General features: G+C 53.5%; 1 protein-coding gene across 5 annotated transcripts in view; it reads left to right on the top strand.

Moving 5' to 3' along the window:
- The window catches only part of TMEM63B (transmembrane protein 63B), an 88155-nt gene that overhangs the window by 60639 nt on the left and 3630 nt on the right, over positions 1-23886 (top strand). For all 5 annotated transcript variants that reach the window (XM_039528948.1, XM_039528950.1, XM_039528949.1 and 2 more), the window contains 19 exons: positions 6000-6090; positions 7147-7184; positions 8147-8289; positions 8770-8821; positions 9201-9309; positions 9894-9964; positions 10846-10926; positions 11939-12062; positions 12550-12683; positions 12872-13009; positions 13362-13515; positions 14563-14669; positions 16060-16146; positions 18050-18115; positions 18628-18790; positions 19298-19403; positions 21966-22133; positions 22366-22481; positions 22979-23059. In XM_039528948.1, coding sequence (XP_039384882.1) covers positions 6000-6090; positions 7147-7184; positions 8147-8289; positions 8770-8821; positions 9201-9309; positions 9894-9964; positions 10846-10926; positions 11939-12062; positions 12550-12683; positions 12872-13009; positions 13362-13515; positions 14563-14669; positions 16060-16146; positions 18050-18115; positions 18628-18790; positions 19298-19403; positions 21966-22133; positions 22366-22481; positions 22979-23059 — 2029 coding nt within the window. The remainder of the gene's footprint in view (positions 1-5999; positions 6091-7146; positions 7185-8146; positions 8290-8769; positions 8822-9200; positions 9310-9893; positions 9965-10845; positions 10927-11938; positions 12063-12549; positions 12684-12871; positions 13010-13361; positions 13516-14562; positions 14670-16059; positions 16147-18049; positions 18116-18627; positions 18791-19297; positions 19404-21965; positions 22134-22365; positions 22482-22978; positions 23060-23886) is intronic.

Raw genomic sequence — 23886 nt, 5'->3', positions numbered from 1 at the left:
AGAAACTCCGCGGCTTCTCCCAGTTCTTCCTCCCTCTTTCTCAGCCAGCAGCAGGCACAGGCCTCGGGGGGGCGGTCTCCCCAACCTGCCGTTTGAACCTTGATGTGAGGCTCACCTCCAAGTCATGGAGCTGAGGGAGGAAACCCCGGCCAGACCCCTCCTCCTCCATGGCTGACAGCAGCTCCCCTCCCCCAGTTATAAACTGGGCCCGGACACCGCACCCACGGAGAGGCAACGCCAGCCACAGTGAGCCTGGTAGGTTCCCACTGTAACGTTGCTCCTTGCTAGCAAATATCTGGCAGCTTCATGTGCTGTGTTTTTGTGTCAGTCTGTCCCTGCACACTCCTGTCTGTCTGCTTCCGCCCTGGGCCTCTCCGTCATCTGGCCCCCGGGGAGCCCCCGCACAATTGGTGAGTCAGCCAGTGAGTCAGCTGAAGCGAAGGAGAAGGCCGGCTCCGTGCCATAAGGAGACCAGCCCGCATCTCTCAGGTAGGAGTGGGGAGCTCACAGCCCTGCAGGGCTCCCCACCCACGCGGCTGCCTGCATCACATCGACATCAGGCCGCTGCAAACCTTCCCTGTCATCTGCCTGGCAACACGTTGCCCGCTGGCTCCCCCTGGTGGGTGCTGTATGTGTTCGTTTCCCTGTGCACAGGATTTTCACTCCTCCAGTGAGTCATAGCTGCGCAGAAAGCGAATTCTGGATGATGCAGATGGGGGGGAAGGCCTGCCCGGTCCCATCTCGACCGGCTCAACAGGCAGGATCAGGCCCTACAGCAAGTTTTGCTAGAGCTTTTCCCAGCCTGGCGTTAAACGTCCTAGTTGCCAGCGCCCGGTGGGAGCCCAGGGTATCTCACTTCAGGAAGTGTCTCCCAAGTGTCATTCGGAATAATCCTTTTGTTAATGTTGCAGCATTACTCATAGACTTTAAGGTCAGAAGAACCATTATGATCATCTAGTCTGACCTATGCCCCCCTGCATCCCCCTAAACAGACCCTCTCCTCCTCCTCCCCACACTCAGTTCACATTCTCTCATTGCCGAGCCAAGCTCGTCTGATTTAACCCGCCTTACTTTTTTCTCTAAATTGGTCCCTCGCTGCCCTTCTCTGCACACCCTCGGTTTGTTGTCTTTCTGGTACCGAGGAGCCCAGAACAGAACACAGTCACCCAGCGATGGAGCCAGAGAGAGGAGCTAGCCTCTCCCTGCTCTGGGCCATAAGGCATGTGGAACTGAGGGGCCCAGAGCTGAGTGCGGGATCCCAATGTAAGTCTCCCAGGGCAATGGAGAGAAGGGCTCTCCCCTGTGGAGGGGTGTGTCTGCATATGGCGCCTGAGACCTGCAAGCATCTGTCTCATCAGCTTTTCGCTCTTATTTCTTCCCACACCCCTTTCTAATCACCCTTTGCTCATGGCATTAATTCCTATGTAGGTGGCAGCTGGGATGGAGGGAGAGCTAAGTTCTTCCAGAGCTGCTCTGCTGTTCTCCAGTCTCTTCTCAGGACACTTGGCAGGCAACACGTATCATCATAGGCCTTACCAGGGACCATTTGCCTCTTGCTGGGCCCCTGACCTCCCTTGGGCTCTTCTCCATCTGATCCTCTGCCTGGTAGTGCCTGTTATGAGGGTCCAGTTTGAATGGCTCCATGTTTCCCTCTGTTCCTATTGCTGCCAAGTTTTCCCACTTCCTTCAATTCATCCCTCCTTTCCCCTTCCAGGGTTTTAGCCTGCTGGGACTCTCCCACTGTTTCTCTTCTCGGTGACTTCAGCTGCTCCTTTGCCCACAGCTCCAATCTTGTCCAGAACAGCAACTAGCTTGTGGCTTATCTGTGCACAGCCATCTTCGTCTTTGCTCATAAAAAGAGGCCTTCTGCATGTCCCACATCAGCCAGCCTTGAACGCTTCAGCAGCAAGCTGCCCCCAAATCTGCCATACCCAACTGCTATGTGGTTCAGGGCCAGTGCTGCAGAGCTGAGGTCCAGCTGCCACAGCATATGCTGTATCCCAGCCATTGTGTGCTCCTTGAAGCAGGTCTCTGCCTACTGGAGGCTTTCAGGGCTTAGCCATCTCCAGACCTCCCCTCTTCACTGCTAGAACTCTCTGAGTGTCCTGCTGTTTATAATTCCCACCTCAGGTAATCACATTGCTCCACCTTTGCTTCCTCAGCAGCCTAACTCCCACTTTCTCAAGCTCCAAGTGCATGTTCAGGTCCCCCGCTTTGTTCTCTGGCCTCGTTTCCTTCTCAGCTGTGATGCTACTACTGCAAAGCATTCCAGGATCCTGACTTCCATCATCACCACCTTCTCTGGGCAGAAATTACCTCCTCCCCTTCTATTGCTCCCTGAACAATTTGCTTAATCCAGATAATTGGTGTGGAAAAGGGGTGAATAGAAAGGTGGCAACATTTGCCGACTATACAAAATTACTCAAGATAGTTTAGTCCAAAGCTGACTGCAAAGTGCCAAAGCGATCTCACTAAACTGGGGGGGTGAAGAGGGGTGGGAAATAGCAAATGAAATTCAGTGTTGCTAAGTGCAAAGTGATGCACATTGGAAAACATCATCCCAACTATACATATAAAATGATGGGGTCTAAATTAGCTGCTACCACTCAAGAAAGAGACCTTGGAGTCCTTGTGGATAGTTCTCTGAAAACATCTATTCAATGTGCAGCCGAGTCAAAAAAAGTTAACAATGTTAGGAACCATTAGGAAAGGGATAGATAATAAGACAGAAAATATTATAATGCCACTATATAAATCCATGATACGCCCACATCTTGAATACCGCGTGCAGATCTGGTCGCCCCATCTCAAAAAAGATACATTCGAATTCAAAATGGTACTGAGAAGGGCAACAGAAATAATTAGGGGTATAGAACAGCTTCCACATGAGGAGAGATTAAAAAGACTTGCACGCCTCAGCTTAGAAAAGAGACAACTATGGGTGGATCTGGTAAAGGTCTATAAAATCATGACTGGTGTGGCTAAAGTGACTAAAGAAGTGTTATTTACCCCTTCACATGACGTGAGAACAAGGAATCACCCAATGAAATTAATAGACAGCAGGTTTTCTTCACACAGTCAATCTGTGGAACTCCTTGCCAGGGGATGTTGTGAAGGCCAAACCTATAACTGGTTCAAAAAAGAATTAGATAAGTTCATGGCGTGTAGGTCCATCAATGGCTATTAGCCAAAGATGGTCAGGGACACAACTCCACGCCCTGGGTGTCCCTAAACCTCCAACTGCCAGAAGTATCTGGCAAGGCCCATTGTCAGAGAGAGGATACTGGGCTAGATGAACCATTGGTCTGACCTAGTATTGCCACTCTTACGTTCTTATTAACCCAGCCCCCTACGCGAACTGTCTTCCCTCTGTTTTCCTAACCCTTTGAGAAGGAATTTCCAGCCAGACTCTGCAGTACGGACCCGGCTGAGGCTATGAAGCAAACCCTGCCGGGCCTGGCTTTGAGGAGCAGGGAAGGAACCTCAGCCAGGCCTCTCCTTTCGCCTGCCCCTGTGTTTCCCAGCTCTAGGGTTTCCAGTTTCAAGGGGGGGCAAGCTGCTACTCCCAAGCCCCCCTGCTCTTGAACCAGCTTGCAGAGCATGAGAGGGAGTCATGATGGAGGTGTGCAGGCAGGACCAGAGAATAAGGGAAGAGACGCTCAGGGTGAGGAGTTGGGGAAATCATGGAAGAAATCATGGAGTGACGCATGCAGTCTTCCATTCCCAGCTTCTCGTAGAGGTTTAAGGTAGCCCCGAGAGTGGCCAGTTAGGGACCTCAGTGCCTTTCTCTGAACCTTTTCCAGTTCCGCTATGAGCTTTTTGAGACGGGGTGACCAGAACTGAACACAGTATTCAAGGTGTGGGCGTACTGTGGCACTATGGTATTTTCTGTCTTATCATCTGTCCCTTTCCTAATAGTTCCTAACATACTGTTAACCTTCTTGACCGCTGCTGTGCATTGAGCAGTGGTTTTCAGAGAACTATCTACAGTTACTCCAAGATCTCTTTCTGGGGGAGTAACAGTTAACTTAGAACCCATCACTGTATATGTATAGTTGGGATTTTTTTTTTCCTAATGAGTGTTACTTTGCACTTATCAGCATTGAATTTCATCTGCCATTTGGAATGATCTTGGAAATGAAATATTTTATAATATTTTGCATGAATATATTTGCTACACTGTGTGTTTAACATACATACTACTACTTTTTTTTTTAATTCACTCTCACACCAAACCACTTATTCATCCAGAAGGACATAGCAATTGACCCATCCCAGTGGTCCATCTTTTCCAGGATCCTATCTCTGACATTGTTCACTAATGCCAAGTGCTTCAGAAGAATGTCCAAGAACCCCTCTAGGGGATAATTCTAGAACAGTGGTTCCCAAACTGGGGTTCGTGAACCCCCGAGAGTTCACGAAATGTTACAGGGGGTTCTCAGGAAAAAATTCCCTAATGGCGGACAGAGCTGTCCCTAGGGACCCCGGGCAGCACAGGACCAGCAGCTTGGAAGCCCCTGGGCTTCCAAGAACTAAGCAGATCAAAGCAAGCATCACTATCACACTGAGGAGATTTAAACTTCAAGCCTCCTTATAAGAAATGGAAAAGGAGGTGGATATTTTTTTGCTGTTTTTAATATTAAATAGGCAGTTAGTGTTGTTTTTAAAATTATGATGAAGAACAAGTTTAAGCTTTGTTGTAACGTGTGTTGTTTACCTGAACTGCTCAAGACCTGAATGCTTGTGTAAGAGGAGTTGGCTTCTTAGATACCTTCATGCTGTTTCACATCTGATACTTCTTGATGAAACATAGGAGCCTTGTTTTATAACAGGCTTAATCAAAGTGATACAAGCTACGAAAGTGAGATCTTGGAAGAGTGTTGCCGTTTTCATAATGTAATAAAAATACTGTCATGATAAATAATAATTAATAATGTGTAATAAGCATGTCATAAAAACAAATTTTATATTTCCAAGATCACTGCTTTTATAATTTATACTTAGGTAAAAGAGAAAATCCCTGGAAATACTCATTTTTAGGAGGGAGTTCGCAAGACTTCACATTATGGTGAAAGGGGTTCACAGGTTGTTAAAGTTTGGGAACCACTGTTTTAGAATAACCTCCCTGTATAGGAAGCCCTGGCAATTGACGATCAGCTGAAGTGTTTCTAGCCCTCAAACATTTCTATCCTAGCTAGTAACTGTGATTTTATATTTATTCCTATAAATGTCTCTTTCTTACTGTCTTTTAACCTTGCTTGGCTCTTGTCCTCAATAATATCCTGTGGCAGAGAGTTCCACAGGGTACTGTTCACATTGTGTGGGGTATCTCTTCCTTTCATAAGTTTTAAAGTTTGCCTCTTAATTTCATGGGGCACCTCCTTGCTGTTGGGTTTTAAAGGGGAAAACTGGAGCTCCCAACTGACCTACGTGCTACTGACCTACCATTGGTTATTGTGTGTCCCTTTATTGGGTCACCTCTTATTCATCGCCTCTCTAAACTAAACAGTCCTAACCTCTCCTGTGGCAGCCTTTTCAGGCCCCTCTTCACTGGTGGGTATGGCTGTAATCTACTGTGTCCTTGCTGTCTCCTGTGCATGTGCACAGACTCGTCATGTTCTCTGAGACTGTCTGAGCTGCTGCGGGTGTCTCCAGCCAGACCTGGGAGCGAGGGGTTAGCAGGGAGAGTGGAAGGACAGGGAAGCTGCTCACACCTACTCCCCTCTGTCTGTCCCTGCGAAGGCCGGCAGAGCTGGGTGTCTGTGAGACTGGCCCTGTGCACTGCAGCACACCCCTTGTACTCCAGTCTGAACAGTGCTGTCTGAGGAGGGGCTTTCCACTAACAGCTGTCCTCTCTGCTCTCTGAGGCTCTTCTCTCTCCATCTCACCTGGGGCAAACTGACCTGAATTAACCTCTGACCTCCTGGGTGCTGCTTCCTGGCTGAGCTGCTCTCTCCTCCTTCGTTAACCCTTTGATTGTCCCCCCTCTGTAATTTCAGCGTGGCATCCGCTCTGCACTCCGACAGCCACGACCGCTATGAGCGCCTCACCTCCGTCTCCAGCTCCGTGGACTTCGACCAGAGGGACAACGTGAGTAGCAGCAAAAACTAATCCACTGCCTTCCAGCTGAGCAGCTTATAGGCCATCACACGTTAGCCAAGTCTCCCAGCACCTGGAGGAATGGGGCGGTGTCATCATCCCTGTTTTGCAGAAGGGAAACTGAGGCACAGAGAAGGGAAGCCATTTGCCCAAAAGCCACATGTAAATGAGTGAGGGAATAGAACCCAGGAGTCCTGGCTTCTAGTCCCATTCTCTAACCACTAGACAATACTCCTCTCCTAGAGCTGGGAAGGGAACCCAGGAGTCCAGGCTCCCAGCCACATCCCTCCAACCAGTGATTAGATGTCTAGCTAGCAAACTGTAGTCCCAAGGAGAGGTGGCTGGTCACATGGTGCTGGCTCCTCTTCACATCCAGCTGCTAAACCCCATTACAAGCTAGATATGTTTCCCTACTGCCCCCTTTTCCTGTCAGAAGCAGCTCTGGTGAAATGAGATGGGTCTGGGTAGGCCAACAAATAGGAGGGTGGTTCCCAGGAGACATGCTCTCTGACCAGGTGTGCACCATACCATGAGAAGCCCTGGCCTGGTTCCTGCTGCCTCTCTAGTCCATCGTGTGTTCCTCCTCTCCTGTTTGATGGCTGAGGTGGCCCCTGGGGATGTGACCCTGCACTGGGATAGCTGACTTCCTGACAGAGCTTCTGTGCTAACATTGGGGTCTGCACTGTCCCCACCGCCCACTGTAATGTAGCAAAATGGCTGCTTTGACCTCATGACTCAACTGGGAGGATGACCAGCCAGTTGGTGCTGGTGTTGAGCCTGGCCCGTGTCATATGCAGGCAAGTGACTGATGTGTCGGGAGAACTTGTGACGGGGTCCTACATACCTGGGCATTTGTGGTCTGTGTGCCCTTTTAGCTTCCCTTTCGTGGCAGGGGGAACCACTGGGCCTGGGGAAAACAGGGAAGAGGAGCCTTATATTGCCTGGGGAGAAGAGAGCAGTAGGGCTGGTCTCCTTGGGGTCTACCAAGGGGGAGTAGGGCTGAGAGAACCCTCAGTAACCTGGGGCTCCCATTGTCTCTCCGCACAGGGCTTCTGCTCCTGGCTGACAGCCATCTTCAGGATAAAGTAAGTGGCCCTTGAATCCAAGTGTTGATTCTAGAGCTTAGCCACTGCCAGGGCCCAGAGACCAGTGGGGGCAGTGGAGACCTGGCGCTGTGTGGTTGTTTGTTGCTTGTCATAGCATCTGGAAGCCTCACGCGGGGCTCAATGCCCCCTTGCGCTAGGTGCTGTACAAGCATGAAGTAGGAGACAGCCCCCGCCCCACAGAGCTTACAGGCCAGCTAGAAAAGGCAGACAAAGGAAGGACTGTTCTGTTTTACAGCTGAGGAATTGGGACACAAAGAGACTAAGAGTACATCTATGCAGGCATGGTTCCCATTGCGGCTAGATAGATGCACGAGATCTGCTTGAGCTAGTGCCTAAAAACAGCAGTGTGGCTGCAACAGCACAAGCAGCAGCTTGGACCAGCCACCCAAGTGCAAGCTCGCTTGGCCCCTGGGAACATACATATGCTGCTAGCCCGCTGCGGCCACACGCTCGCTGGAGCCGAGCTAGCGCACATCTGGGAACTGAACCTCCCAACGGCCGTCTTCAAGTCCTTGGGGTCGGCACCATTACCCCCTCTGGCAGATAGGGATCCCGCAGGGGTTTAGGTGACAGTGGATTGCGTGGGCACAGCTGCCTGGCAGGCCACCACGAGTGAGCCTCACGTCCCCATCCTGCAGGGGCTGGGAGCAATTGCAGCAGGTGGACGTTGGCTAGTGGATTCGTGTGCAAGGCCAGACTGCAAGGTGCTGAGGTCCCTAACTGGCCGCTCCCTGGGCTAGGACTGAGGGCTCTGCAGCTCCTCTAAGCGATGGTGTCATTAGAACTCCGTTAGCTCTGGTGTGAGGGGCTAGTGCTCCGGGTGCTTAAGGCGCCGAGCGCGACCCATGCGGGTGCCCCTGGCGCTGGGCACCGAAGGGCTATTGGGATTTGGCCCCATGCCCTTATTAGGTAATGCCTCATCACCTTTGTGTCCTTGCCAGGGACGATGAGATCCGGGATAAGTGCGGGGCCGACGCAGTCCATTATCTCTCCTTCCAGCGGCACATCATAGGGCTGCTGGTGGCCGTGGGCGTGCTCTCCGTGGGCATCGTGCTGCCCGTGAACTTCTCAGGGGACCTGCTAGGTGAGTGCGGGGAGGGTGGGCTCTGGCTGACCCTGTTCCCTTCCCATCTTTGGAAGGGAATTAGCCAGCCCTGCTCACAGCAGCCGAGCAAGAGTCCTGGCGGCGGGGGCTGGTCAGTCCACGGGCTTTCGAGGTGAGGGAGCATCGCTTCCTGCCCTGGCCCTACAGTAGCAGCTGGGAGCGCCTGCTGGCAGGGAGGTGGTTGTGGGGGCAGGGGGTGGCTTTACTCTCGGTGGGGAGGGGAGTTCTGCTGAGCCCTCACCCCCTTGCAACTCAGCCAGGAAAACTGGAGCTCAGAAACTTAACCTTTGACCCTTTAGCCTTTCACGGGGATTGCAGGGTGACTCTATTTTCAGAGGCATTGCAGGGATGACTTCCAGAGCAGCCCTGCCCTGCCCCATGTCTCCCCAGCCCAGGCACCCGAAACCACAACCCTCTGGATTGAATTAAAGGTGTCTGTCTCTCTCTCTCTCTCCACAGAGAACAACCCCTACAGCTTTGGGAGAACGACGATCGCTAACCTGAATTCTAGGTACGTCGAGGAGGGGGCGGAGGGGGCCCTTGGAGTGTGTCAGGTGGAGCCACAGGGGGGAGCTGCCCCAGGAAGGCCTGGGAGGCTGTCCCAGCTCGTTCACTCTGCAGAGCCAGCTCCCAGCCACTGTCTCCAGAACAAAAACCCCGGGGCAGCCTCTGGGATGCCACCACTGAGCCCTGCGCTGGGTAGCAGCCTTTCAGCATGCATGCACTATGCCAGCCAGTTGGACTGTCCCCAGGTACAGTGCCCTTGGCTGGCAGCCTGGCCCTGGAGGGAGTGGGGTAGCCCACGTTGGCTGACTGGCCAGGCACAAGATGGGGGTGGGTTCACTGCACTGACGGGTGGCGTCAGCTGAGTGATGTCTCTCTGGTGACAGAAATAACCTGCTGTGGTTGCACACGTCCTTTGCCTTCCTGTACCTGTTGCTGACGGTGTACAGCATGCGTCGGCACACCTCCAAGATGCGCTACAAAGAGGATGACCTGGTAAGGCTGGCGTGGCCTCCCACCAGGATTCTCTGCTCTTCCAGCCTCCCTCTCTCTGCCACCCCAGCCATGCCTCCCTGTTCATGCTGGGAGTGACTCCCCATGCAGGGTTCTTGCCCGCACCTCACCCCTGATACAACTGTAACAGTCCCAGGGTCTCCAGGGCCCCCACTGGGTGAGTTGAGCTGCAGCAGCGAGTATGCAATCTCCTGTCCCTTCCCACTAGGCACTGCCTCTGCTAGGTACGTTCTAGGTTCCCCCACTGAAACCCACCTCGCCGCCTACAGTTAATGCCCCCACCCCATCTCTGCTCAGGCAGCTGTTGTAGAACCATCTCGCCAGGACAGAACCTGGGCTGGAGCAAATGTTGGCTATGTGTTGGGTTGCCCCCATGCCAGCCAGTGGGGGATGGGAGACAATCTGGTAAATGTGGAATCCTGGGCACTGCCAGGAAAAAGTGAGCCACTCGCCTGACATTAACCCTGACGTGGCTTCACCTCTTGGTCACAGCCTGGTGTCCTGTGCTGCCCTAGTTTGGGTTCCCATACTGCCCTCCCCTTCCCTGGCCCCTTTGTCTCTTCCAGGTGAAGCGAACTCTGTTCATTAACGGGATCTCAAAATATGCTGAGTCGGAGAAGATCAAGAAGCATTTTGAGTGAGTCTGTGCATGCACGCTGGGTCCCAGCTTGAGCTACTATTTTTCCTCTGCAGAAAATTTCAACTTTTTGGCAAACAATTAAAAACTATAAAAATTTAATAAATTTTTTAAAAAGGATCGTCACCGCACTGTTTCATGGGAGTTGTAGTTCAAGTGCCTCGTGCCTACACTCTGTTATGTGGGCTCGACTACGTCTCCCATGATGCACCAAGTGCCACAATGCATCATGAGTGATGTAGTCCAACAGGGGAGCCTGGTTCGTAGAGGAGAATGTGGACATAAGGCACCAAAATGACAATTCCCATGGCGGCATTTCTGAATTGACTATTTTTGGTTTTCAGATGTTTTGGGTTTTTGTCAAAAAATCAATATAGAAAGCAGCCCTAGTCCCAGCCCTCAGGGGAGAGGGAATGCTGAACTCTTCAGTGCCAACTCTGTCCCTGCAGAGATCCCTCTGGACACAACCAAGCCAAGGGATGTCAGGGGAGATGATGGAGTGGGGGGCGGTGGCTGAGGTACACCCAGACCCTCTCCAACAGTAAAGGACTCCCCCCACCACCACCTATTTTTAGAAGCCCCACAATGAGACCCTGGTTCTTCTAGGGGCAAAGGACTGAAGAGGAGCCCAAGAGCACTGCTTTACAAGCAGGCACTCTCCTCCCCCCCTCATTCCCCCATAAGAGCAGAGTGCATGGGCGATTTCCCCCCACCCACCCAGCACAGCTTTAGCAGAATTCCCTGATGGTTGGGACTAGGCCTGATAATGGAGTCTGGGTGCCCACCCGCCCCCAGCAATCCCACCGGCTGCTGGAGGATTTGTTTGAGGTGCTGCTTTCCACCTCATCGCTAATGAGCCTGGAATTGTTTCCTGTCCGCAGGGAGGCGTATTCCAACTGCACTGTGCTGGAGGCGCGGCCCTGCTACAACGTGGCCAGGCTGATGTTTCTTGATACAGAGAGGTAAAGTTGGGGGCGGGTATGGATAGGGGGCCCCCAACAGGCCTAGACCAGAAGTGTTGCAGAGAGCACACGGGATGCATCTGGGGTGAGAGGGTGAGACTCCGCAACAGGAGGGTTACAGAGAAAAGGTCTGGGGTGGTCTCAGGCTAGTCCTTACCTAAGCCCTGTCTGCCCCACTAAACAGCAAAGGAATTGGGGACTGTTTGACTCAAGTGATAGACTCTGCTTGAGGGGCCCAGGGCTGGGATAGCAGGGGGGCTGCAGGGCAGGAATGAGGGGCACTGGCAGAGCTGTGTGTGGGGAGCCCAGGGCTGGGATAGCTGGGGGGCTGCAGGTCAGGGCAAGGGGGGTATGGGCAGAGCTGTGTGTGGGGAGCCCAGGACTTTGAGGAGACATTAAGCATTGGTATTGGGGGCATGGCAGAGTGGGGTAGGGCAGGGCTGAATTACCTGGGCTGCTCTGGGGTTATCAATCTGCTTGTATGGCCCCCACCACAACCACAGTGTCTGATCCGCGTAGATCATAACGGATTTGACTCTCAGCCCCCCTGTGAGGCCGGGAAGGATCAGAACTGAGGCCCAGGGGCAGTGACTTGCTGTAGTCACGCAGTGAGCCTGGGATTGTCCCACGCCCCAGCGTGGTGCCTTAAGTGTCCGTGACGTCATTAGTGATGTAACCCCACCTTTGGACTGTGCAGCTGTGCCGGCGAGGGGGGACAGTTAGTTACACACTCCTAGGGGCCCTGGTTATTCACCCTGGTGTAATGAAATCCCAGCAGCCTCTGCTTCAGCCGAGTGGGAACCTTCTTAAAAAAATACATATACAAGATTCACATACGCAGAGAGAACCCCTGCCCCCCACGCTCATGTCTGATCCCTCCCCCACGCCCCCTGTGCTCTCTGCCAGCACCCTCCCTGCATTCTCTCCCTGATTGTTACCCCTGTGGTAGTCACAATAGGGGGAAGGGCCTGTCTGAGCCTCTGCTTCCCCTCCCGCCGCCTCCTCCTTGCAGGAAAAAAGCAGAACGTGGGAAAATCTATTTCACCAACTTGAAGACCAAGGAGAACGCCTCGTCGATGATCAACCCCAAGCCCTGTGGCCACCTGTGCTGCTGTGTCATCAAGGGCTGTGAGGAGGTGCGGGGGCAGGGGGTGGAAGGGCACTAGGCAATAGCATGAGTGGCTTGGTGGTGCTGGGAGACTGCCCCCATGCTGCTCCCAGCCCCCACACAGAGGAGGGCTCGCCCCCCAAATCCTGGCTTACCAGCATGTTGCTGTCCCCTTGTCTGCCCTTAGCATCTCCGGGGCCCTCCAAGGAGAGGAAGCTCATTTTCCTCCATTGTTGTTACTGTCCCTGCTGCTCCTTGCTAAACAGCCCCCTGTCCCAGCTCCCACACGTTTGCCTCATTAACTCTGATTCTTGCAATCCTAATACCAAGTGGAGTTGATGCACCAAGCGGTTGGTCCGGATTAGCCCAGTTGTGCCCCCTGCCACTGGCCATAGCACACGGGGAGGAGCGGTGTCACCATGCCCTTTGGGGGCGTGTCCGGCCTGGGGCCCGAGAGGGCAGCAGCCTGGTGGGGTTGCATGGCTCTCGGCTCTGATCCGCCTCTGTGTGTCCAGGTGGAGGCCATCGAGTATTACACCAAGCTGGAGGAGAAGCTGAAGGATGACTACAAGCGGGAGAAGGAGAAGGTGAACGAGAAGCCTCTGGGTATGGCCTTCGTCACCTTCCACAACGAGACCATTACAGCCATGTGAGCGCAAGGGGCCCGCCATGGGACTAGGGAGGGGACGGGAGGGAGAGTCACTGTCATTTGCAGGCAGGCGTGTGAGCGCCTAGAAATAATGCCCAGGGTCCCCTCCCAATAGCCTGGGGCTCAGCCTCCCTGATCTCCTCCTCTGGGGAGGCCTCACTCTCTCTCCCTCTTCCTCTTGCTTCCAGAATCCTCAAAGACTTCAACGTGTGCAAGTGCCAGGGGTGCGTGTGCCGCGGGGAGCCCCGGGCCTCCTCCTGCAGCGAGTCCCTCCATATCTCCAACTGGACCGTCACCTACGCCCCCGACCCACAGAACATTTACTGGTGAGCAGCCCGCGCAGCAGGGCTAGGGAGGCACGGACAGCCTGGTAAAGGCCTAAGTCCAGAGTGCCCTTGGCAGCTGGGGGAAGAGGGAGCATCCCCATTGACAGGCCCAGAGAGCTGGCTGGAGGGGTTAGCTTCCTCTGAAACATCTGGGTGTAGAGTCACAGCTTGGCTGGACCATGGGTCTGACTCAGAATGGGGAGCAGTGGGATCTGGGTGGCTCTAAAGGGGGTTCAAGCCCTTGAAGAGTTAATGTCCTGGGCTCTGCCCAGCACAGACCAATGTCTCTGGCTCCCCTCTGCCTCCCCCATGATCCTCTCCTGACTGGCTTCTGCACCCTGTCTCCCCCCAGGGAACACCTCTCCATCCGGGGTTTCATCTGGTGGATCCGCTGCCTGGTTATCAACGTCGTCCTCTTCCTCCTCCTCTTCTTCCTAACCACTCCCGCCATCATCATCACCACCATGGATAAGTTCAATGTCACCAAGCCCGTGGAGTATCTGAATGTAAGGCCTGCCAGGGGGATGGGTGCAGGAATGAGGAGCCCTCCCCTTCCTCCTATCCCATCCTGTGGCACAGAGTGGAACAGCCCTGGGGAGGTGGGGGTGGGTCACGAATGTGCACCGGTCCCTCCACCTCACCTATCCAGACGGGCTAGGCCTGGGCCCCATCAGGCTGAGCAAGGTCCCTACGGGTCTCAAGTGCTCCTGTGTGGGATGGGGAGGGCCTTGTCTACATCACTGCAGTGCGGGCACTGCTCTGTTACATGAGGGCAGAAAGCAGCCAGACTCCCTGTCCCACCTCCTGAGCTGCAGCACTGCAGAGCCTGTTGGAGTAGAACGGAGCACATGTTGTTGGAGCCAGAGCGTTGGAGGTGGCTGCATTTGCAGGGGAGACGTGAGCGGCCAAGGATTCTGCCTGGGACCCTACGAGAGGCTGTGAGAATCCCTCTCTTGTCAGAACCTGGGCAAACAGGCAATCCCCACTCTCCCCAGGAACTGCCGGGCTCTTCGGCTGGCAGCCAGCACTCAGTTTTGCATGCATGGCAAGTGGGAGGAAATCCTGGCTCTCCCTACCAGAACAGAGAGTAAGAAAACACTCGGCTGACGTGCCGAGGGACCAAAGCGTTATGAGAGCAAAGGAAAACTACAGGGGATACAGTGACTGCATTAGGCTGCCTCTACACTTGGGAAAATCCCCAGCCCAACAATCGGCGTAGCTGCACCCTGGCAGATCCCTACATGGAGACAAATGAGTCCCAGAGCAGGGCCTGGGCTGGTGCCTCATTTCCCTGCCCTATACAACTCCCAGACTTTCGCTTCTCACCAGGGGATAAGGCAGAGGTGCTGCAGGTTCCCATCCAGGATTCCCAGGTTGAGGAAAATGCCCCTATTGATACAGTCCCCAAAGGGGCGGAGTCATGCTCAGCTCTGCTGGCCGCTCTTGTCCTCTGCCACTGGCGATGCAGCAGGTTAGCCCGCTGCCCTCCCCGACGCGCCCTGCCTCCAGATTTGCATTGACTGCAGTGAACGGTGTGTTCTTTGCCTTCCCAGAACCCCATCATCACCCAGTTCTTCCCCACCCTGCTGTTGTGGTGCTTCTCTGCTCTGCTGCCAACCATTGTGTATTACTCTGCCTTCTTCGAAGCTCACTGGACCAGGTAAGGACAGCCAGCACCTGCTCTCAGCCTGAGCACTACTGCCAGCTGTGTGCTCAACACCTTGCACAAGAGCAGGCATCTTTGGCCTGCTTGTCCCATTCCTTCCACCTAAGATCCACCTGTAATTTCATTTCCTGGCGTAAACTGTAGGGGTGCTGTGCTTTGCAGCTGTTAATCAGATGCTGGACCCCACCTCAGAGGTGGCTGCACTTCAGTGAGTGGATGAACTGATTGCAATATGCACAGTCTGTTAAGCTCTGTGGGCTCCAGATGGCTGGCAGGCGTTGCGTGTGTATGTGTATGATTGTTACCATTATGTATTCGTGAGCCAAGATATTTGCTGTGTCGGACCCTGCTGCCCTGATCGCATGTTGTTAGGTCACATGGCTCAGCCTGTTTGAGCTGAGATTGCTGCAGTCCTGCAATCAGCGTCTCTAGTGGTCTGAGCATAGGGCTGGCAGCCTGGAAATCCAGAGTTCTAATCCCAGCCGGGTGTGACTTTGGGCAAGTCATATCCCTTCCCTGGGCCTCACTTTCCTCAACTGTGCAAATCGGAGAATGATCCCAGCCCCCGCTGGAGATCTGTGATGGTGAGTTAGACCCGAGTCTACACTCGCAGGATGTGCCAGTAGTGCAGCGTTGGCTGGGGGTGATGGTTCTATACCAACAAAAGTGTGAAATAAGGTGAACCGGTATAAGCTATACAGACAAAAGCCCGTTTTAGCCAGTATAAGATGTGTCTACCCTAAGGGAGAGCTTTACCATTACAACTACACCAGCAAATCTTTTCTGGCCTCAGTGACTGTCCGTAAAGCACCAGGCATGATGCTGTTTGCATTCACTCCTGTGCTGATTCAGGAGGAGCCCCTGGAGGGTTGGGGGTGCTGGGGCTGAAGGGGATATACTAGGTGAGGGGAAGGATGACTCAGTGGTTAGAGTGCCTGCCTGGGGTTTAGGGGACCGTGGTCAATTCCCTGCTCTGTTACAGATTTCCTGTGTGACCTTGGGCAAGTCTGTCCCCCTCTGTAGCCTGGGGATAACAGCACTGCCGAGGGGAAAGACATTACAGATTATGAGCCCTCAGATATGCCAGCAATCCCCCACTTATCTATCTGTTGTACTCGTTTGCCCTTCACATCTCCTGGCACCAAATTTTTCTTCTGTGTTTGTACAATGCCCAGCACAGCGAGGGGCTGGTCCTTGATGGGCTCCTAGGTGCTACCGCAATACACATAATTAACAATAATAATAGTCAAGTACAAAGGACAGATCGGTACCAAAGGGGCCTAGAGGGTGCATTGTAAGTACTTGAGATGGATCGCTAGACGGGTGTGATCACCCACCGGGAGGCTCCCGGTCCACTTGCTAATGGCCTCCCCTGTGCCCACAGGTCTGGAGAGAACAGGACTACCATGCACAAGTGCTACACCTTCCTCATCTTCATGGTCTTGCTGCTGCCTTCGCTGGGCCTGAGCAGGTGGGTGAGGAGGAAATGAAGGCAGGTCTGGAGACCCAGCGCTGCATGAAGCACTGGGCTGAGGATGCCCTTGGCCAAGTGCATTGTCCTGTATCACTGGGGAGACAGCCCTCACACCCATCTGGCTCTTCTCTATTTCCTTCCCTCTGCACGTAGGGAATTGTTCCCCTGGAGCGTGGGATGGTGGCAGTTGCCCGAGAGCGATGGGGTTGGCCCTTTTAGCTCTGTGGAAGCTGGATAATCTCTCTCCGGTTGCACAGGGCTTAGATCCTGCTCAGCTGGCCCCTTACAACAAACCTATTAAATAAGCACATTTGTACGAAACCAGCCAATTCCCCATTTTAGCCAGGTGGGGGCAGGATGCAGCCAGCCTCCCCACATGTTGCAATGAAGCGTCACCCTTTCAGCCTTTCTCCTGAACCCACTTCCCAAATCCTCATGCCAGTGTTCCATGGCAGCACTCACAAAGCCACCCCTAATGGTGTCCCACCAGCTGTCTGCTGCTAGGATAGGTCCTTTGCACTGGAGGCCTCAGAGCCCAGGCTGCACTGACATGAAGAGCGAATGAGGGAGAGTGTAAAGTGCTCCAAGAGTAAAGAAAATTCTCAGGGAGTATCTGAAAATACCTGATGCTGTACCTGTGTCTCCACTGATACCAGCTGAGTAGCTGTGTGACCCCAGGGGGCTCCCACTTGAAAAGGAGCCCATCAGTTAAAATAGTCACGCTTCTGACTGAGAATCTTTTACTGGCTCTGCAAATAAGCGCATACAAGGTCATAGGCTGCAAAATGTGGGCCTAAACCTAATAGAATTAAAAGAGAGAACAAGGATTTTTTTTCTGCTTGTTTATTCTGTGTGTTTGAGGGCACGTTGGTTCAGGTCCTCAAAGGGATTAAGGCACCTAACTTCCACTGATGTTAGGATCTGAGCCTTTGGAGCTAGTCAGTTTCACTGTTTCCCTTGCATAGGCGGGGTTCACCTGTTGTTTGTTTGTGTGGCTCTTTCATCCAGCAGAGAGAGAAATGTTTTTAAAAACAAGAAAATTGTGATGCAGGGAGTGGGGCCTGAAACTACTTTAAATCCATTTTTTTTTAAATTAATTAGACTTCAGGGTCATAGGACGCAAGCCACTGATGTGTCAGGAGGCAGGAAGATCAGAGCTGCAGCCAGAGACAGCAAAACATTCCCACAGCTCTTGTTAGGGCAAGTTCTATATGTTTTCTTCTCTCTCTCTCTCTCTCTCTCTCTCTCTCTCTGCGTGTGCGCGTGCGCTAAAAAGAGCTGTAGAAATTGTCTGCCGTTCCCTACCATTCTGCTCTTCCAGTCTTGATATGAATCCTCAGACTGACAATATCACTGCATCCTTATTTCATCTTTCATTTTTATATGTATAATATAATGTCAAATGTTTTAGTCATTTTTTATATTGGTTCAAGTGAGTGGAAACTACTTCCTATTTTAGTGCAGTTTTCCTTTAAAGCAAACATTTAAAGCCCCAACATAATTCCCCCCAGGGTCAGCAGAGAATTGCAGCAGATGTTGCTGCTAACTCCCCTGCAGAATTGAGTGAGGAAGTACAGGTACAGTGATGCACATGGGCTGGATGGCAGAGACAGACATCCCGGCACAGTCTGAGCCCTCTTTCCCAGTAGTCTCACCATATACTAAAGCTTTCCTCCTCTATACATACGGTCCTGAAGACTAGAAGTGGGAGGACGGCGGCACTCTCTCACATATACACGTCTGAGTGCATCCGTGTTCCAAGATTACCGTGTATTCGCAGCAGGTGTTGTTCCAGCTCCTGAGATGGGTCGTGACCACGTATGCATACAGCTTGTGCTCCTTGATCTCCAAACGTTTATGTACTCACACTAGACTCTTTGTTTTTAATTGTTCTCCCTAGTCTGGATGTGTTTTTCCGCTGGCTGTTTGACAAAAAATTCCTGGATGAGGCCGCAGTGCGATTTGAGTAAGTGGTATCTGAAACCAGGGTTTGGGGAAAGCCTGTCTTTGTAATTGTGACTCCTGCTGGGACTGGCGTTTGGGGGGAACTCACCCCACAGCCTGTGCTCCTGCCCTGGTCCATCCAGTACCTCCTGCTGAGAGCGCCTGAGACTGGCATAGCTGGGGAGTTCCCCACACCGACAGTGCTCCTGCCCCGTTCCATCCAGTGCCTCCTGCTGGAAGAGGGGGCCTAAGCACTTGGGAGGTCTTCCGAAGCCAAAGCTGCTTCTAGAGATGTTGAGCTGGTTCTTCCTAGCCAGATTTATTTCTGGTGGGGAAACGTGGTGAGACTGGCCTGTTAGTGGTAAAACACACCAGCTTCCTAGAAATTATAATGTTAGGAGGAAGGGGCGGAACAGTGACCGTTGCCTGGCAGTGCCAGCCCTGGCCAGCTTCCTCTCTGCCCATATGCTCTTCCATGTCTGTGGCTAGGTTAAGAAGCATTACTTGCCTGTCTTGCTCTCCTCCCCCCTCCAGGTGCGTCTTCCTGCCTGATAACGGGGCCTTTTTTGTGAACTACGTCATCGCCTCCGCCTTCATCGGGAACGCCATGGACCTACTGCGCATCCCCGGCCTGCTCATGTACATGATCCGCCTCTGCCTGGCCCGCTCAGCCGCTGAGCGGAGGAACGTCAAGCGGGTACGTAGTGGAGCCGACCCCATCTCCCCTAGCAGATCCTGGGCACGTTCGCTGCCGCGCTCGGAGACCTGCCCCGAGCACCCGATGCACGTCAGGCCCATGGTGAACAAACTGGGTGTGTTCCTGTAGTTGTAGATTTGTGCAAGTGTGCACCTGTGAGTCTGTACCTGTGCAAGCTGCACATCCAGACGCATGCTCACGCATAGGTGTACGTTGACTAGTGTTTAAGGAAACAGCTTGCTAGCAGGTATTGCGTCAGGAAGATCAGAGCTGCAGCCAGAGAGCCTGGGGAGAGCGGGGGATTCCCACAGCTCTCCTTAAGGCAACTCCATGCGGTGCTGCCATGTGTGCGCTCACAGACAGGCCCATCCGCAGAGAGCCTGAACAGACTGTTGCACACGGACAGAGCAGTACACGCGCTCCTGTGCATACACACATGCTTCCCACTACCGGGGCACTGGGCAGCTCTGTGCGCCATACTGATGCGCTCTCTGCTTCCTCCCACAGCACCAAGCGTATGAGTTCCAGTTTGGAGCCGCCTATGCCTGGATGATGTGCGTCTTCACCGTGGTCATGACCTACAGCATCACCTGCCCCATCATCGTCCCCTTTGGTAGGTGGCCCGGCGCCCCTCTGCCTTGCTGCGCATGGAAGGGCTTGCAGCCAAAGGCAGGAGGGAGATGGTGTCTTTCATTGCCTCCAGTGGGGGAGCCCCATCTGGAGGGTGGGATTGGAGGCATTACCCTGGTTAGGGTAAAAAGTTGGGAAACTGAGTCACGAGTCCACCCGATTTAGGCTTAATCAATTTTCACCTTTGTTTGTACAATTTCAGACAGTTATTGTCACATACTGTCAACATACATTTATGCCAGACAATTAATAACAGACAAGACAGAATTGGTAAATGGGCCCAAGTTACCACATTGTGGGGCACTGGGAAATCCTGCCACCTTCCATGGTAGTCATTGCCTTCTCTGATCCCTCGGAGGGGTCCTTCAGTTCCCTCCTTTAGTTTCTGCCGTGGTGTTTCTGCCGTGGTGTTTCTCCAGTGTGGGCCCATGTTCTCTTAGGTCTTTCATACATTTCTACATTACAGATCACTTCAATCTTTATTCAGTCGGCTTTTAACACATTAGCTCTTTGGGTTTGGGATAACCCATACGTTACTTCTGCACAGGCTTTAATTACCCAGCTTCAGCATTTTTCCTGTTCGGTTTTGCCATTTCTGGTCATGTCATTTTATGTCATCCTGCCCTGGGTCTTCCCATGAAGACATTTTTTTGTTGTCACAGGTTTCTCTCTTTTTACCTCAAAACTTCCAGCACAATACGTACCTTTGTTCTGTCAGCAGTAACATCGTTTTAAGCAGATCAGCAATTCTATGAAAAAGAAGAATTGGCAAAACCACACTTATGCCACCAAGGTCTTGGCCTAAGTGTTACCTCATCTGTGCTCATTCGCTGTCCAGAGTTACAAATCCTTAACCTAGAACTAGCGACGCGTTTAATGTGACCAGTTAGCCATCCTGCATACTTGCATTTCATTGTTATAAGTCAGTAGATGTTATCCCTTAATCTGTTTGGGGAGGGGAGTTTGGAAAGCAGGGCTATGATTCTTTAATGGCACAATTTCTTATTTTCTTTAACCGGGGGTTTACATTCCAAGCCCAGTTTTGTTTGTGAACCATTACAAAGAACGGTCATTAGAAATGTCCCTCTGAATACATTTTGAGGGATGTCTTAGATTTAGGGCCTTGATATTTAGTTGTTGATGGCACCCCCACAGCCCTACTGTGGCATGGTTTCAGTCACCTGGGTCCGGTATTTGAGTGTGTGTGTGAATGAGACCCTTCAGAGAGCCAGTCTGTACATAGACTCACAATGGCTCTCGCACCTCCTTGGTGCCCAGCATTCCCAGTGAAGAGACAAGTGAGTTACCAGCTGGAAGCTCCACCCACATGCCTGCTGCGGTTTCTCACCTGGCCATGTATTGCACAGACCAGGTAAGCGAGATGATCCCCCTGCTCCCTACCAGGAGGCTCTCTGCTCCCCCCATTCCAGGGGATGGCTGCCCCTGGTAACTGCAGTGAGCACATCTGCCAGGCTGGGCAGTGAGTGTAGATTTCCCAGCTGGAAGAGAAAGGGCCTCGGTCGTCTTTGCATAACAGCTGTTTCTGCTCTGTCTCTTGCCCAAAGACCCCTTTTGTCCCAAAAGAACGCTTTCCCAACTGGCAGTGTGTCCCCCCTGCGGGGTGACAAGTGCATGTTGGTGGTGGGGAGCGAACAGACCTATTGCCCAGTCCAGCTGATGCTGGAGTCCCTGAACCACTCTGTTTGCTGGCAGATCATAGTCTCCGGAAGAGGGTGGAGAGCAGTGATCTAGCTACATATTGCTCCATACTTGGTTGATTGAGAAGCTTCTCTGTTCAATATTATCATGGGCCTTGTCTTCTGGTCCCTGAAACCTCTTCTTGGTGAGGCCATGTTTGCAGAGCTCATGCCTAGAAGGGTGTGCCAGGCCAGAGGTTCTCAACCAAGCAAGTGTGTCCCTCTTGACACTTGCTGTAGTGGTCAGTGCTAATGCCCTGCCTGATGCCAGTGTTCCAGGAGGTTGAATATTTGGTGTGGCACTCGATGCTTTGCCATACATAGGTGGCACCGGCTTCTGCTGGCACTAAGGGGCACAAATAATGACATGTACAACAAGTACATGTGTCACTGTGGGTGCTCAGCTGCCTGGCACAGCAGCTCAACTGGCGGAGAGGGGACTGGGAGTGTGAAATAGGATGGAAATAGATCACGCTGGGAAGTCCTCCTTTAGCCCCGTTGAATGAATCCTTTCCTTTATGGAAAGTGTGGCTCTGCGTGGAGTGAAACTCCCCCCATCACTCTGACCCCTCTGTTCAGCGGTGGGGTGGACACTGGAGAAGGGCCTTCCCAGTAGGCGTGGTAGGGAGAATTATGAGGCTTCATGTGAGTATTGGCTAACTCACTCCAGCGTCCCAGCACCTTGAGTTCAGAGTCGTCTCCCTAAAGTCCAGCCCTGAGCAGCCTTGCGGAGAGAGCATGCTGGCACCTGTGAGCCATTCCCTGATCTCCCACTATCCCCTGCTGCTGATCCTGGAGCCCAGCGGCCACCTCGCTGCTCTCGCTCAGTCTCTCTCTCTCTCTCTCAGGGCTGATGTACATGCTACTCAAGCACCTGGTTGACAGGTACAACCTGTACTACGCTTACCTGCCAGCCAAGCTGGACAAGAAGATCCATTCGGGGGCCGTGAACCAGGTGGTGGCAGCCCCCATTCTCTGCCTCTTCTGGCTCCTCTTCTTCTCCACCGTGCGCACAGGTAAGCCTGGGGCGAGGGGAGGGAGCTAACGGGGCGAGTGGCGGGTGCCGAATTGTAAACACCTACTCAGCCTGGCTGAGGAGTGCTGGGCTCCCCGTCCCCCCAGCACCGCGTGCTGGCTGTCCCCCCTGGGTATGGGGCAAAGGGCCAGAGGCCCCTGGGGGTGGTGAAGCCAGCGGAGCTGCATGCTGGGTGTGCGACTGCCCTGACTGTGACCCTTTGCCTTGCCCAGGGTTCCTGGCCCCCACCTCCATGTTCACCTTTGTGGTTCTCGTGATCACCATTGTGATCTGTCTGTGTCATGTCTGCTTCGGACACTTCAAATACCTCAGTGCTCACAACTACAAGGTGAGGCCCCAGGAGGCACTGGGGGTGGGGAGTGTCTGGTTGGAGGGAACCGTGGCTGAGGTGATGAGGGGTTACCTCAAGTTGGGCTGGTAGGGAAGCTCCTCACAGGGCCTTTCCCCTTCATTATGGGCTGCCTTGTCTAATACCTCCTGCCTCCCCACTCACATGCAGGTGGGTGTCGTTGGGACAGGGCTCTTCCTCCATCTCAGGGCCACCGCCACTGGTCTCGTGGGCGGCAGGAAAGCTTAGTGGGAGGCACACCCCCTTGCCAGGCCCCATCTTTGGCCCATGAGCCTGTTCCCTCTCCAGCCTCCTGGAAAAGGAGCCTTGTGGGGCTGCCCCTGAGCTGGGCGCTCAGCCCCCCGCAGCCCAGCCATCGCTTGTGCGCCCAGGTTCCCTGGTCAGATAAGGCTCCCAGGGAAGGCTTGACGGGGTCAGTGGACCAGCTGCCCCGCCATCTCCACGCCATGTCTCCATTTCACTCTGTTGACCTCTAGATTGACCACACGGAGGTGGACGCCGTGGACGGGAGAGTGAACGGGCAACCTGCCGCCGTGCCGCCGGCTCCCAAATCCGCTGTGAGTCGCCAGCTCTCCCGCTGCCCTGCGTCTCTCGGTTTAGGACAGGGGAAGGGGGCTGCACACGTCTCTTCCTGTCTGAGGGCCTCACTCCGGGCCTGGCCCAGCCGGCATCTGTGGGGTGCAGGCGGGGCTCAGAAGAGAAGGCCCTTCCGCATGTCCCTCGCCCAGCTGAGATGAGGAATTGCACTGTCCGTCTCCTCCCTCCCCCCCTTGCGCCCCTGATGCTGTTTGTTCACTTTTTGCCTCTCTCTCAGCTGGGACAATGAAACCAGACTGGTCAGTTCCCCTTTTTGTTTCACTTTCTGGCTCTCGCCCATCAGTGCACGTTGCAAACGCTGCAGGGCCGGAATGCCACATCCCAGCACCAGCTGTTTTCATTGCAATCTGATGGAATGAAAACACTTTGGGGTAACCCCTCCCCCTCCTGCCCAGCTCTCTGGGGTCTGGAGTCCCTGAGGGTGCCCCTTTAAATCTCTCCTGAGCAAACCGGCTCTGGTACCATCAAGTTATTTCCAAGGCCAGATACTCTGCTGCAGCTAAGATCTGCTGGGGGTCGGGGGGAGGAGCCTCAAGGAGCTGGTTACATCTGCCTGACTCTGCCCTCATCTCCACTGTAAGTTAGAGCCACCTGGGGGCTGCTCTGACCTGTGTCAGCTGGCAGTGATCTCCAAGAGGGCATTTGCCAGCTGGGGATAGCTGGACTGCAACACATCCCAGCCATGCCCTTCATTCCCTCATCTCCTATACCAGGGCTCTCTGCGCCTCCTACAGGAGCTGGCTACACCAGTCCTGTACCCGCTGGGGACTTCCCCATGCCAGGGGGC

This window comes from Mauremys reevesii, linkage group 3 (genome assembly GCF_016161935.1).
Source record: "Mauremys reevesii isolate NIE-2019 linkage group 3, ASM1616193v1, whole genome shotgun sequence".
NCBI lineage: Eukaryota > Metazoa > Chordata > Testudines > Geoemydidae > Mauremys > Mauremys reevesii.
Note: the sequence above shows the minus strand (reverse complement) of the source record. Positions and strands in the feature narration are given on the sequence as shown.